Consider the following 14,237-nt stretch of genomic DNA (forward strand, 5'->3'; position numbering starts at 1 on the left):
CCTAAAAGTCCAGCTAAAGGAGATGATTTCCCAAAAAACAACACAGCCAAGGGAGACGTTTCCCCCAAAAATGCAACTGACAGAGACAGCTCCCCCTAAAAATTTAACTGAGATGTTTTTCCTTAGGAATGCAACTAAAGTAAATGTATTCCATAAAGATACAACTAAGAGACGGGTTTTCCCTAAAAAAAAAAACAAACAAACAAAAAAAAAAACCACAAACAAAAAAGCAACTAAGGGAGATATTTTCCTCTAAAAATACAACCACTAGAGATGGTTCCCCCTAAAAATTCAAGCAAGGAAAATGTTTGCCCTAAAAATGCAACCAAGGAGGATGGAGGATGTTTACCCCTAAAATTGCAACAAAACGAGATTTTCCCTAAAGGAAAGGAGGCTTTCCCTAAAGATACAACTAAAGGAAGTAGCTTCTCCTAAAAACACAACCAAGAGCGACGTTTTTCCCTAGAAATGCAACTGAAGGAGACGTTTAGTCCCGAAAAACACAAGTAAGGGGCTTATTTCTATCTGGGTGCCGCATCATGCGCTCGGAGGGGACGAACACACCCAACAAGGAGCGGCGGGGGGGCTCCGGCATGTGCTCCCCGCATCCCACCCGCATGCGGCGCGGGGATGCTCCGCGCCCCGCTCGGGCGGGCGCGGGTGGCCCGGCACCTGCCGGAGCGGCCGGTGCGGGGCTGTGCGGGGCTGTGGGGGGCTGTGGGGCTGTGTGGGGGTGTGGGGGCTGCGGGGCCGCCCCGCTGCACCGCCCCTCCCGCACACGCGGTGCCGCCGCTGGGCGAGCCGGGCCCGGCGCCGCGCACATGGGCGCTGCGGAGCCGCCGGCGGAGACCGGCTCCAGCCGGTATAAAAGGGCTGCGAGCGAGCACCGAGCAGCAGCAGCCGCCGCCGCGGGCAGCGGGAGCAGCAGCGGCCGGAGGCCGGCGGGCAGCGGGGCCGCCTCCTCGCCGAGGGTCGCCCGCTCGCCCTCCCGGGCCATGGGCAGCCCCTGACCCCGCCGCAGCACCGGGTGAGTGCGGCTCCCGCCCGGGCATTCCGGGGGAGCTGGGTGGGGGAGGGCTTTGTTTCCCTTTTTTTTTTTTTTAAATTTTTCCCCCTCTTTCGGGGCGCTTTTTAACGTTATTTTTTTCATTTTTCCAGCGTTTTCCTTCCCCACCTCCCCTCGCCCGCATCCCTGTATTTTTAGCCCGCGGCCCCGGCGATGCAGGAATCAGGGCTGAAATGTTGGGAAAGTGATGCAGGGAAGGGGGGGCCACGCCGGGTCCCTGCGCTCCGGCTTCATTTTCAATTTTTTTTCCCCGTCCATCATTATTTCTTTTAATCTTTAAATGTACGTTCCATACGCCCAGGTTTGCGGATTCGCTGGCTTGTTTTTCCTTCCCTTATTATCTTATTTTTCTGTTCCCTAAGCGTGCTTCCTCCCGATCTGCTTTTCTCTCCCCCGTGTTCCCCGTGCAGTGACACAGGAATTGGTGGCAGCCCCGTCCCCTCTCTCGGGGGGTCTCCAGGCACTTCGCACAAAGTTGGGGCGGCCGCCGGGGGTCCGGCCCGTGCCCCTCGTCCTGCCCGGCCGCAGCGGAGCCGGGCGCGGGCAGCACCGCAGGGATGCAGGAGCCCACGCCTCGCTCCATCCCTGCCGGAGCGGATCCCCCGGGAGCCGCGCACCCGCCATGCGGCACCGCAGGAGGGGCTGGGGGCGCGGGGACCCCCGTGCCCCGCTCGGGGACCCCCGTACCCCGCTCGGGGACCCCTCCCTGGGCTCGCAGCCCGGCCGGGCTCCCGGGGGCCGGTGCCGCGCACTCGCCTGCTCCGCCGTGCGAAGTTCCCCGGTGGGCTGGGAGCGCGGTGCCGAGTCTAAAATGGAGGAGGGAAATGCCCGCTGGCTGCCGGGGGAGCGCGGCCGAGCCGCAGGTCCGGGCGGGACGGGGCGGCACCGGCGCACGGCCGCTCGCTGCCCGCGGGGCCGCCCCGCGCTGCGTCCCGCAGGGTGACCCGGCATCGGCACCCCGCACCGCTGTGGGGTGACCCGGGAGTGTCCCCCCACCCGGGCACCGGCACCCCGCACCGCTGTGGCGTGACCAGGAGTGTCCCCCCACCCCAGAGCACGTAAGGCTCTGTCCCCCCGCACAGGTGTGGCGGTGACCCAGGAGTGTCCCCCCCGCACAGGTGTGGCAGTGACCCCGGCTCTGTCCCCCCAGAGAGGTGTGGCAGTGACCCCAGCACTGTCCCCTCTCACCACTGTGGCAGTGACCCCGGCTCTGTCCCCCTGCACAGGTGTGGCGGTGACCCCGGCTCTGTCCCCCCTCACCACTGTGGCGGTGAGCCCGGGACCGAGCCCCCCAGTGCAGGTGATCGTGTCACCGTCCCCCTGCACAGGTGTGGTGCTGCAGCGGCCTCGGCTCAGTGCTCCCCCCATGCCGCTGTGACAGTGACCCTGGCACTTGTCCCCCTGCACAGGTGTGGTGCTGACCCCGCACAGTGGCACCCCTGTGCAGGTGTGGCGGCGAGCCCAGGACTGTGGCACTGTCCCCACTGTGTGGCTGTGGTGGTGACCCCAGCACAGTGTCCTCCCCCCGACTGTGACACTGCTGCTGTCCCCCCGTGCAGCAGTGGGGGGTTCCATGGGGAGCTCCATGTGGGACCCACAGCCCCCGGTGACACAGGGCAGGGCTGAGGACACCCCATATCTTATGGGGTGATCCCATCCAGCTGCCCTGCCCTGGGGGATGGCAGTGGTGCCAAGGGCTGCAGGGGAGCTGGTGGAAGCAGGGGTGTCCCCACCCCACGTTTGAGGCATGGGCAGCCCTGAGCTGCCGTTCTGGGGACGGTGGGTGCCCCGATGGGTGCCCGGGGGCTCCTGCAGCTCCAGCAGCCCGGCGCTGGGTTCCGCGGTGGATCTTTCACGAACTGCATCCATCCGCCCCCGTGCACCGACAGACAGATGACAGCTCCCAGCTCCCGGGCTTGGCTGCTGGGAACAGCTCGCCCGGGTGCTGAGCTGGGAGTTTCTGGTGCTGGGCTCACGGGGCAGCAGCAGGAAGGAGCCCACGGAGGGACAGAGGCAGAAACATCAGCCCAACTCCCACACTTGGCAGCACAGGGTCCAGCTCATGGTGCCTTAGGGGTGCTACAGCTCCCAGGCTGTGCCTCTTCCAGCAAAATTCAGCTCAAACTGATGCCTGGCTGCCTCTCCCCTCATTTTCCAGATCCAAAATGACGGTCAAAGCTGTAAAGATGCCGTGCACCTCTGCAAACGTTTATACTAAAGTGCCTGACGGAGGATGGGGCTGGACAGTCGCTTTTGCGTTCTTTGTTGTGGAAGCCCTGACATACGGCATCATAAAATCATTTGGAGTCTTCTTCAACGACCTGATGGAAAGCTTTGACGAAACCAACAGCAGGATATCCTGGATAATATCCATATGTGTGTTTGTACAGACCTTCACAGGTAAGAGGAGCAGGCGCTCGGTGCAGGGGCAAGGGGCAGTCGTGCTGCTGACTCAGCGTGCAAGGACCTGGCACCTGTGACTTTTGTGCCTCTAATGGCTCCATTATAAATGAAATCACAGCCATAAAGCTCAGAGGCTGCTCCTCAAATGCCAAGGAATGTCTATCTCAGCCTGGCAGTCCCTTTGAGCCCCAACTCTTGTCTGTGGGTGGTGCAGGGACAGGGTCCGTGTCACTGAGCCTGACCCAGTTGTTCAGGTCTCACCAGCAAAGGGCAAAAAACCAGAGTTTTCAAACCAAACTCTGCAGTGAAAAGGATTAGCACTAACTTGAGCCTTGCTGAAATCCAGTCTGTCCGGGCATGCGGCTGGAGATTTGTCCTGGGCTGCCACGTGCTTGCCTTGAAGTCTGTTCTGGTGATTTTGTGGTACGTCCTAAACGCTGTGAGCTGTGCCCTGCTCCGAGGGTGACTCCGGGGTGATGCTGTGCTGTGCAGGGAGGTGGCACCTCAGGGGACTCGGGCAGGAGTGTGAGAAGAGCCCCTGCAGGAGATGGTGGCTGTGAAGCTGCTGAGGTGGGTGCTGACTGTGGCTCTCTCCCTCTCCAGCTCCTCTGTCGACGGTCCTCAGCAACCGCTTCGGCCACCGGCTGGTGGTGATGGCCGGGGGGCTGCTGGTCAGCGCCGGCATGGTCATCGCCTCCTTCGCCCGCAGCGTGGTGGAGATGTACGTCACCATCGGCGTCGTCTCCGGTGAGTCACCCTGCTGTCCCCACTGCCACACGCTGGCTGGGGCGTGCTTGGTGCTGCTGCCCCTCCTGAGCTGACCCCGCAGCGAGGATGGGCCCCAGGCTTGGCTTTCTGCCCTCTGCCACCCCCGGCACCGCCCTGGACTTGGCCCTGAGCTCGTGCAGCAGCACCGGTCGCTTCTGATGAGCTGGGATGGCTGGGGACACCTCAAATCCTCTAACGCTCCCTCTGTCTCTGCTTTCTTCTCCTGATGCTTTTTTCCCCCTCTCCAGCCTGGCCTGGGCGTCCTGTTCGTGTCCACAGCCAGGAGCTTGCCTTGCTTAGGGGAACAGTTGCTTCAGGCTCAAATACTTTAAGCAGATGAGGTCCTCAAAGTGGACCCCACTGGCTGTCTGGGAGCAGGAGGCATTATCTAGCAGGTTTGGGTGGCTGGGTCTCTTGGTTTGGGTTTTTACTCTCCTTTTTTCTTCTTTTCTTTTCCCCCTTCCAATTTACAAAAAAAATAACATTCTGGTTTCCCCAATAATTTTCTTTCAGGGTGACTTGCTGAGTTGGCCGAAATGATACTGTAATGACCACCGGGAAAGCCGACTTAACGTGTTCTTGCATCGGTGTTTCCCCCTCCTTTACTTGTTGTTATGGCAATTTTTGGCATTTATTCACAGGCCTCGGATACTGCCTCTCCTTCCTCCCGACTGTCACCATTTTATCACAGTATTTTGACAAAAGGCGCTCGCTGGTCACAGCGGTGGCATCCACAGGGGAATGTTTCGCTGTCTTCTCCTTCGCACCAGGTACGGTGCCCACGTGCTGGGAGTGCCAAAGGCACATTCCTGTCCCCAGGCAAGCAGCCAGAGGCCAGGTCGGTGCCCACAAGTGGTTTTGTTCACCCAGCAGGCAGAGTGACGAGCAGTGCCAGGGATGGGTGTGACACTGCCCGAGCCCCCGGTGCCATGTGCCAGTGCAGGACATGCCTGGCTGATACGCAGCCCGCTGGGCTCCCTATATAGATTTGTCAGGCTAAAAATAAGCCCGAGAAACTTCAGCTATTTAAAACACACAGTGCACAGAACTGCTCCTAAAGGTTACTGGGCTTGTGCTCAGCACGGGCTGCCAAAGTGCTCCAGCCTTTTGGGGGCCTGTCCCCAGGCGTCACGGCCCTGTCACCTCTGCCCTTGGAGGTTTATGTGCTCTGCTGTGCTCTGGGCTAATCCCCACTGCAAAGCTGATTTGGGTGCAAAGGAAGGCTGGTAATTAAGCAGTGACGTGCACCTTTGAGCAGAGCTAAGAGACTTCCTCTGCTAGCTGGTTTCAGGGTGAGGGCAGCTGAGAAAGGGAACTCAAGCACTGAGTTTGCCCTCCTTCATTGAAAACAACACCCCCTTTGTCCCCAGACTTGCTGAGACCTCAAAAGAGGCTACCTAGAGGGTGGCATCTGCTAGCCAGGTGGTAATCACAGGTTTTAGCTTCTGTCTGCTGCAGCAGAGGGGGAATGTGGGCACCAGAGCCCTGCGTAGAGGGACCCTGCTCAGCCTTTTTGAGAGGCGCCTGGAACCCTCCAGTGGCAAATCTCCAGTCCCTTCCCTGGCTGTAAATTCAATTCCTTGGTGTAACTACAGGCTTTCCCAGTTACACTTCTCCTCTTCCCTCAGCAATCACGGCCCTGAAGGAGCAGATTGGCTGGAGGTACAGCATGCTTTCTGTCGGGGTGCTGCAGCTGGGCATCACCGCCTGCGGATCGCTGCTGCGCCCCATCGTCATCAGAGAGCAGGAAGAAGTGAAAGCACAGCCTCCAGAGGAGCCCACAGAGACAAAGTACATGCTTGAAAACGAACAAACATGCACCTCAATAGAGTCCATAGACTCAGGAGTCGATATAACTACCTCACCCAGCAATGTGCCTGGAAAAACCAAAGCAGAGCCGAAAAGTGAAGAACCAAAGCAACACGGACAGAATCCCACGGACAATAACAGCACCCCTCCAGAACCAAAAACCAAACTACTGGACTTCTCTGTGATGAGAGACTATAGCTTTATCTGTTATGCATTCTTTGGCCTGTTTGCAACCCTGGGCTTCTTCGCTCCCTCCCTCTACATCATCCCCCTGAGCCGCAGCCTCGGCATCGGCAAAGACCACTCTGCCTACATCCTGTCAGCCATGGCCATCGCCGAGGTCTTCGGCAGGATTTTTGCAGGCTGGCTCCTCAACAAGAAGCCCATCCGCAAGATCTACATCGAGCTCATCTGCGTCATCCTGCTGGCGGTAGCGTTGGTTGCCTTCCCTTTTGCCTCTGGATTCTGGGGCTTGATGATATGTAGCGTTTATTTTGGCTTCATGCTCGGCACGGTAGCGGGCACGCATATTCCCCTCCTGGCTGAAGACGACGTGGTCGGCATCGAGAGGATGTCCTCTGCAGCTGGAGTCTATGTCTTCATTCAGAGCTTAGCTGGGTTGGCTGGACCACCCCTTGCAGGTAACACAAACTTTGGTCTTGGTTTTGTTCTGGAGGTTTTTGACAGCTGTTGGTGCTGATCTCTGTCTAGAAGGTATTCTGGCAGCACTGGTCGCAGCACTCCCCTAAAATCCCTGCAGCCTCTACTGGGAGTCTCCCAGAGCCAGAAGACTGCAATGCAGCTCTGCAGAGTCCCACGGATGAGGGAGGCACTGAGGAACCTCAGAGGGAAGGGAAATACTGCAGTGCTACCCTGATCCTGTTAGAAACCCAAACCTGGCATCACTTCAGGCACAAGCAGAGGCGAGTCCCTCTCGCTGTGCCTGTGCCACGCACTGCAGAAAGGTGAAGTCTGGCAGAACAAACAGATGCCTGATGCATCTCGGGCTCAGCATCCCTGCAGTGCCCAGGGGCTTCTGACTCGCCTGGAGATGTCACTGTGTGCCCCAGAACACAATGGGTGTACTTTTTTTAACGTGGCATCCGATTGTCACAGATAAAACGCAGGTTAAAGCCCTACAGGAGGGCAGGGCAGGGCAGGGGGGGAGTGGGCTGTGGCTAACTGCTGTAAATGTTTTTTTTTCAGGTGTCTTAGTGGATACAACAAAGAACTACAGCTCAGCCTTCTACTCCTGTGCTGCTGGCATGGTCCTGGGGGCCGTGTTTCTGGCCCTGGTGAGGCCGTGCAAGACTGGGCTGTGCCACCAGCAGCAGCAGCAGCAGCAGCAGGTGGAGGAGAGCACGGCGGGGCCACCACCAGAACTACCAGATGACTTTATAGACATGGATATTGGAAAAGCAGAAAATTCAGGAAAAGGCTCTGACAGTGTGGTATAAAAAACCCTGTTCCTTCTCCATCTAATGTGCTCAGTGTACGGCTGGGGGAAATGTCAGCTCTGCTCCACGTTTTAAAACTCCATTCTAAAGGGAATGTGAAATTTTAAATGTGAACAGTTGCTACCAACAAGGTTTTTTTTTTTTTTTCCTTTTTTTTTTAATATTAGGCAGAATTTTTTTAACCAACAATGGAAAGCTCCATAGAAAATACGGATAGTCACATAAGAATAACTTCTGTCTAGCATGAAGATGTGATGCACACTTGCTTTCCTGATAACAAGCATAGGTAAAGGTCCAGCTGATCCATAAATACTGACAACAGCAGAAGCAGCTCAGCCTCTGACTGTCACCCATCCCCTACCACAAATTGCACACAGACCCGATGATACGAACTGGAGACGAGCATTCCATAACCACCAGTAGCCAACTGAATCTTCTTCTGGAGGGATACAGACTCACCTTTTAGCTTGGAGGAGGAGGAGGCCAGGCTAGATAGCTGACAATTAGAAACCATTGCTAATGATCTTAACTTGAATGTCACATAATGCTGGGAAATCAAAGGCTCCGTGTGTCTTTATGGCCAGTTATTACTGCACATATTTCATGAGATCATTTTTCTTCTCCCATCTGGGGTCCTTAGAACTGTTTTCTGTTGATAGTCAGACCTGATGTACTGTTTCTAATTTAACTAGTATTTATTAATTTATTCTGAGATTGTTAAAGGAGGTTAGCTTAAATAACTGGAGAGGAAAAATGATCTGTGCATAACGGAAAGCTGTCTTTACATCAATCTCTTCAATGCCTATCTTGTATTGCTTGTGAAATTGTTGGGAAAATTATTCTTACAGCATAAAGTGTAGCTGTTTTAAATAGGTAAGTCTTAAGTAACCCAGTTATTTTAAAAGAAAAAAAAAAAAAAGTCCAAAAAAATGAACTACAGATCCAGCATCTCTTTCCATGGAAAAAGGCTCAGCTGGTGCCCACGGACCCAGCATGGCTGCTGGAACCAGCCCACCCCACAGGGAGGATTTGGCCCAGGATGTCTTAATGTACCCGAACCCTTGGCTCACAGGTGCACAAGGAAATCTCTGCTGCAGCCCCAGGAGCCCCCCCTGTCCCTCTGCCCCCACCCCTGCCAGCCACGGGCTGCTGGGGTGGCCGGGCCAGCTGCACCCCCTTCCCCAGCTCTCCCCTGGAGTCAGCAAGGGGCTTCTTTCTTCTTGCTGCTGACTTCAGTGAGAAATTGAGTGGAGCCTGTGCATGAAGGGAAGGATGAAAGACATTTGAGCTGTTCATTCAGTCTTAATGGGAGAGATTCCTGCTCACAGCTTGCTTACCCCACCTATATGCATCTTCTCGCCTCTAGGCAACTCAGGGGGACAAATCAAACAAGTCTGTTCTGGTTTGGGGGAAAAAGAAACCCCAAGCCACCATTTCTGTGTACTTAAGTGGAAGTGGCATCATCCATTAACTGCTACACTGACCTGTGTTTTACCAGCCATAGAAATGTGGGACAATCTGTAAAAGAAAAAAAAAAACAAACCACAACCTCTTTTTGGGAAGGTGCTTGATTTGATTTTTTCTGTCTTAGATGTCCAAAAAAAGAAGAAAAAATTAAAAAGGAAAAAAAAAAAGAAACAGGCACTCTTGCAACCAAGTGGCTGGAGCAATTCATCCTCACTGCCCGGGACCTGTGGTCTCGTGTCCTTCCTCTGCCTCAGCACTTTATCACGGCCAGCAGAACCTCGCTGTGTTGCACCCAGGACTGGAAGATCCCTTACAGAGAACTCGAGTTGTGTGAACCAGTGATCAGTGAACAAATAGCCACGTTGCATTACGATGTACTTTTAATTTATTGTTAATTTATGATACTTCAAGCGTTTTGGTAAATGTTCTGTAGCCTATCCTTGTAAGGTTGTTGAAGTCTTTGTGATACGAGACCTCACTACAGCACTTTGCTATTACAACTGCTTGGAAGTGGAATTAAGGCCTCCAGGTTTTGCGTGTGTGTGGAAGCTCCCTGTTCTGCAGATTTGCGAGGTTCTACTGTATTTAGTTTGGGTTTTTTCTCTCTCTTTTTTTTTTTTTACCAAGTTTCCAATCCAGATCAAATACTACATCTGTCACTGACCTCACAGTCCGTTTCTGTTCCTGTCTGCGTCGCGGCACGAGCAGGGGAGCGAGTGGTGAGTGTGTGTGTGTGAGGGCACAGCACAAGCAGGATTTACTGATTTGTTTGTAACAAAGTGGACTCTGGAAATACTCTTAAACACTGAGATTTGCAATAAACTTTTTCCTTTTTTTTTGGTTTTTTTTTTCCTTCCTCTCTTTTTTCCCCCCTTCTCATTTTAATAATAAACACAATGAAGAAACTTCTGTCCCTCTGCTCCATCCCTGGGTTTGCTGTGGGGAGCTGTCCCATGCCACTCCTCCAGGCTGAAGTGGCCCTGCTTTCCCTGCCAGTTGGGCAGTGCCAGCCCCTGGCAGGAGAGGATATTTTTGCACATTGCTGCAAGCTGTGGATTAGTGCTGAGCCCGAGGGTGCCCTTGTGAACCCTCACCCTGGAGCCTTTTCTGAGCTGGTGGCACTTGGGAGCATTTCCCTCGTGCCTCCATGGGCACACAGCCACATAATTGTTTTATCATCGCTGAATACCTTCTCCGTGCCAGGCTGAGTGACTTGTATATCAGAAAAATCTACTTTAAACCCCCCCCAAACCACTAAATAGCAGATTAGTCGTGCTAAACAGCAATTCTCTCTGCCTCAAACCTAATTTCTCGATCTGCCCTTCCCTGCTGACCCCGTCCAGCATCCCCAGACCCTACAAGGAGCAGTGCTGCCACGTCCCAAATAGCACTGCAGGCATTAGGATTGCAAATGCTCTGCTTGCAGAGGGAATCATCACCTCGCTGATGTGCATTAGGTACGAGCTGTTTCCATTCTGCCTGCAGAGGTGAGCCGTGCTGCAATGCCAACACCAAAGTCCAGGGAAGATAATCTGTCTCCAAATTCGACTCTGGCTCGCTTACAGCACTGAACAAACATTATTTGCAACAGTTTCCTCAAAAACAACCCCCCAGAAATAGACATTACAAAGCCTGCACACAGTTCACATAAATAAAAGCACATTTAACTGGAGCACTATCAGATGTCTCCCTGCACAGAAAGATTTTAAGAGTCATTTTTCCCACCTGGTTTAAATTAATTGCCTGTGACCTTCTCTGCTTGCCTGGTACAAAGGCACGAAAGCAAGAACAAAATAGGATAAGGATATATTTATTCAGTAGCGCTGTACATCTATCTAGCAGCACAGTAAATAGGAGAATGTGGGCAGGACATGCCTCAGCAATCCGTGGTATTCCTCTCCAAAGGGGCTGTATAAACTCTTGTAGTCAATGAGGCCAGTGCTGGCCAAATGTAAATAGAGGAAATTACACAAGGTCAGCTTGCAAGAGGCCAGAAGCCTTCAGACCGTAGGTATCTGTCCTTGCTGAAGGACTGTGGGGGTTTGTTTGTTGTTTTGGGGCCTTTAAAAAAAAAACAAACAACCCAAAATCAACAGCACAAACCCATCCAAACAACAACAACAACAAAAAAAGACAAAACCATTTTTTCCATTTGAAATTAAAAGGAAGAGGAACCTCCTGTTCTTTTTCACTTATTTCAACAAGATGACACCAGGTTCTTAAGGGGACAAATGAACCCTTGCAAACAGCCAAACTGGGTTTGGAAAGAAAGCAAAGTAGGTGCTTACAAAACAGCTTGAATGTTTTAACTCGTCCCCTCAGATGTTACTTGTTACCATGCGAGATCATCGTGTTCCAGCTGCCTGTAGTAAACATGACCTGAATTCTCACAGTGATGCAAGCCCAGCAGCAGCCTGCCCTCCACACTTCCTTCCTCCTCAGAACTCACCCTGAAGATGCTGCACAGCTGGGTTCAGGAAAAGTCAGAGTTTAGGGAAGTTTGAAGGCTGAGGGAGCAAGCTCTGCTTGCCCAGAGGGGTTGTTTTACCCCGAGGCCGTGCTAAAGGGCAGGAAGAAATTCAGGAAGGATTTCTCCATGGAAAGGGTGGCCAGCTATGGGAAGAGGCTGCCCAGGGAGGTTTGGAGTCCCCATCCCTGGAGGTCTCCAGGAGCAGCAGGACGTGGCACTCTGTGCTCCGTTTCGCTGATAAAGTGGTGTTTGATCAAAGGGCAGACTCGATTTTGGACTTTTTTCCAACCCTAATGATTCCACTCTGCGATTCCATGGCTCCCCCTGGGCACTGGGCACACAGGGAGGCTCCTGGGTACACCCAGCTGCCGTGGGTCCCCAAAGCTGGCTGGCAGCCTCCGTCCCCCCTCACATCCAGACCTCCTCCTCTGGACATGGTGGCAGCAAACCACGGAGATGTCCCCTCCCCAGTCCCATTCCCGTGGATTTTATTGCTGGATTTGCAAATCCACGGCCACACCAGCACAAAGCTCGCTCTGCAATTTGCACTAAGCCATCTAATAAATCAAATGCAATCCCCCCCCTCCTTCCTACTGCAGCCGTCGAGCTCCAGTTACAACAATTTGTGGTAAAATATTACTCACCAGCACTTTGGCCTGTGTGAGCAGCTCTGCCTCGGAGCAGACAGCCCCTAAATCACAGCTTTGTCACAGAAGCCACAAGCATAACCAAAAGTCTCATTACACGCAGCCGCTCTGAGGAGCGGGCCAAGGAGACAATAGTTCCCCTCGCCTCCCTTTGTCAGAGCTTTCATTAATGTTGTGAAGGCTTTTTGCTGCTGCAGCCACTGCTGGGTGCTGGCCACAGGCAGCCTGGCAGAGGAGCAGCCCAAACCACCCCAGAGAGCCTGAGAGCAGCGAGGTGGGGTGAGGGCAAGGCAGGTGCTGAGCATCAGCCTGTGCTGCTGCTCCAGCCACTGAGCATCACCCTGTGCTGCTGCTTCATCCTGTGTGCTGCTCCAGCCACTGAGCATCACCCTGTGCTGCTGCTCCAGCATCTGAACATCAGCCTGTGCTGCTGCTCCAGCCACCAAGCATCACCCCATGCTGCTGCTCCAGCATCTGAGCATCAGCCTGTGTCCTGATCCAGCCACTGAGCATCACCCTGTGCTGCTGCTCCAGCATCTGAACATCAGCCTGTGCTGCTGCTCCAGCCACCAAGCATCACCCCATGCTGCTGCTCCAGCCACTGAGCATCACCCTGTGCTCCTGCTTCATCCTGTGCTGCTGCTCCAGCCACTGAGCATCACCCCATGCTGCTGCTCCAGCATCTGAGCATCAGCCTGTGTCCTGATCCAGCCACTGAGCATCACCCTGAGCTCCTGCTTCACCCTGTGCTGCTGCTCCAGCCACTGAGCATCACCCTGTGTCCTGCTCCAGCCACTGAACATCACCCTGTGCTGCTACTTCAGCCACTGAATATCACCCTGTGTCCTGCTCCAGCCACCGAGCATCACCCCATGCTGTTGCTCCAGGCACTGAACATCACCCTGTGCTGCTACTTCAGCCACTGAATATCACCCTGTGCCCCTGCTCCAGCCACTGAGCATCACCCCATGCTGCTACTTCAGCCACTGAGCATCACCCTGTGCTGCTGCTCCAGCATCTGAGCATCACCCTGTGTCCTGCTCCAGCCACTGAGCATCACCCTGTGCTCCTGCTTCACCCTGTGCTGCTGCTCCAGCCACTGAGCATCACCCCATGCTGCTACTTCAGCCACCAAGCATCACCCTGTGTCCCTGCTCCAGCCACTGAGCATCACCCTGTGCTCCTCCTTCACCCTGTGCTGCTGCTCCAGCCACTGCTACTACCCTGAAATCACTCCCTTCCCCTGCCGTGCTGCCAGCCCCAGCTGCCCATCCCTGTGCCCAACACAGCCCCAGCCCCTGGCTGTGCCAGCCCCATCCTCGCCCTTATCAGCCCGGGCAGGCACAGCCCTGCCCTGGCCCGGGGCTATCGGGGCCACCAGCCCTGCTGGGCTGACCCCACCGCCCTCTCCCATGGTGACACTGGGGACAAACACTTTTTATCGGCCCTTTTCTGCCCAATTCCAGCTGCTCTCAGCCCAGCCAGGCTCTGCTGTGCCCACCCAGAAATCTCCACCCGCACCCACAGAGACTCACTGCCCCTGCACAGCTCCCCCTTCTCAGCACTCTGCAATTCCCCACCCAGATGAAAAATATATTAAACAAACTGTGCCTTACAAAGGGAATTTCTCTGTTTCTTTTGCCATTTGCTGCCCTTCTCCTGCCTCCGCTGGCAGAGGTCAGAGCCTTTCCCAGCTTCCACCAATATCACAAAAGATCCAGCAGGTGAATCCACTCCCCCATCAGCACTTACTGCACACCCAGGTGCAAGCAGATCACCCAAATAATTAAATACAAAAACCCCTTCAACCTTTAGTTCAGGAAGGGTTTTTTTTTTTTTCATGGAGACACTCTCAGTCCTCTCCAGCCACATGGGCAGTGTCACATCTCAAAGGTTTTTATTCACCTTTTCCATTTATTTTATTTCTTTGCACAGCTTTGAGTGAGTCACGAATTCCAGCCTCAGTTTGTCCTCAAGGACAGCCCTGACCTGCAGCCTGCCCCACCTGTGCAGCTCTCCTTGGCCAAAAGACCCCTGAGCCCAGCAGAGAGGCCAAATGCCCAGAGTGTAAAGTGGGAGCTGCACAAAAACCTCATACCCATGTCTAATTCTACTTTGTAGAGTACGGAAACAAGTGCAGTAAATATGAA

The 14,237-nt window shown here is 54.2% G+C and overlaps 2 protein-coding genes across 4 annotated transcripts in view; one reads left to right on the plus strand and one right to left on the minus strand.

Annotated features, from left to right (window-relative positions):
• The window catches only part of ARSG (arylsulfatase G), a 30,042-nt gene extending 27,432 nt beyond the window's left edge, over positions 1–2,610 (minus strand). For both annotated transcript variants that reach the window (XM_072936923.1, XM_072936922.1), the window contains exon 1: positions 1,823–2,610. The gene's annotated coding sequence lies outside the window, so the exon portion shown is untranslated. The remainder of the gene's footprint in view (positions 1–1,822) is intronic.
• Positions 781–9,806, plus strand: SLC16A6 (solute carrier family 16 member 6). Of its 2 annotated transcripts, XM_002194032.7 has the most exons (6): positions 781–1,027; positions 3,225–3,466; positions 4,073–4,216; positions 4,879–5,007; positions 5,866–6,687; positions 7,253–9,806. In XM_002194032.7, the coding sequence occupies exons 2-6, from the start codon at positions 3,232–3,234 to the stop codon at positions 7,501–7,503; spliced, it is 1,581 nt and encodes a 526-aa protein (XP_002194068.2). In that variant the 5' UTR covers positions 781–1,027; positions 3,225–3,231; the 3' UTR covers positions 7,504–9,806. The 2 variants fall into 2 exon arrangements, with proteins under 2 accessions (XP_002194068.2, XP_030143097.2); XM_030287237.4 differs by lacking the exons at positions 781–1,027; positions 3,225–3,466 and having other exon boundaries at positions 4,077–4,216; positions 4,751–5,007.
• The last annotated feature ends 4,431 nt before the right edge of the window (positions 9,807–14,237 follow it).

This window comes from Taeniopygia guttata, chromosome 18 (assembly GCF_048771995.1).
Source record: "Taeniopygia guttata chromosome 18, bTaeGut7.mat, whole genome shotgun sequence".
Classification (NCBI taxonomy): Eukaryota; Metazoa; Chordata; class Aves; order Passeriformes; family Estrildidae; genus Taeniopygia; species Taeniopygia guttata.

What these genes read in the sequence shown, in the direction of transcription:
- SLC16A6 (XM_002194032.7), top strand. Translation starts at nt 3,232, where the DNA reads ATGACGGTCAAAGCTGTAAAGATGCCGTGCACCTCTGCAAACGTTTAT. An exon ending in GTTTGTACAGACCTTCACAG is followed by an intron (nt 3,467 to 4,072) that starts GTAAGAGGAGCA and finishes CTCCCTCTCCAG; the next exon opens with CTCCTCTGTCGACGGTCCTC. An exon ending in TGTCTTCTCCTTCGCACCAG is followed by an intron (nt 5,008 to 5,865) that starts GTACGGTGCCCA and finishes CTCTTCCCTCAG; the next exon opens with CAATCACGGCCCTGAAGGAG.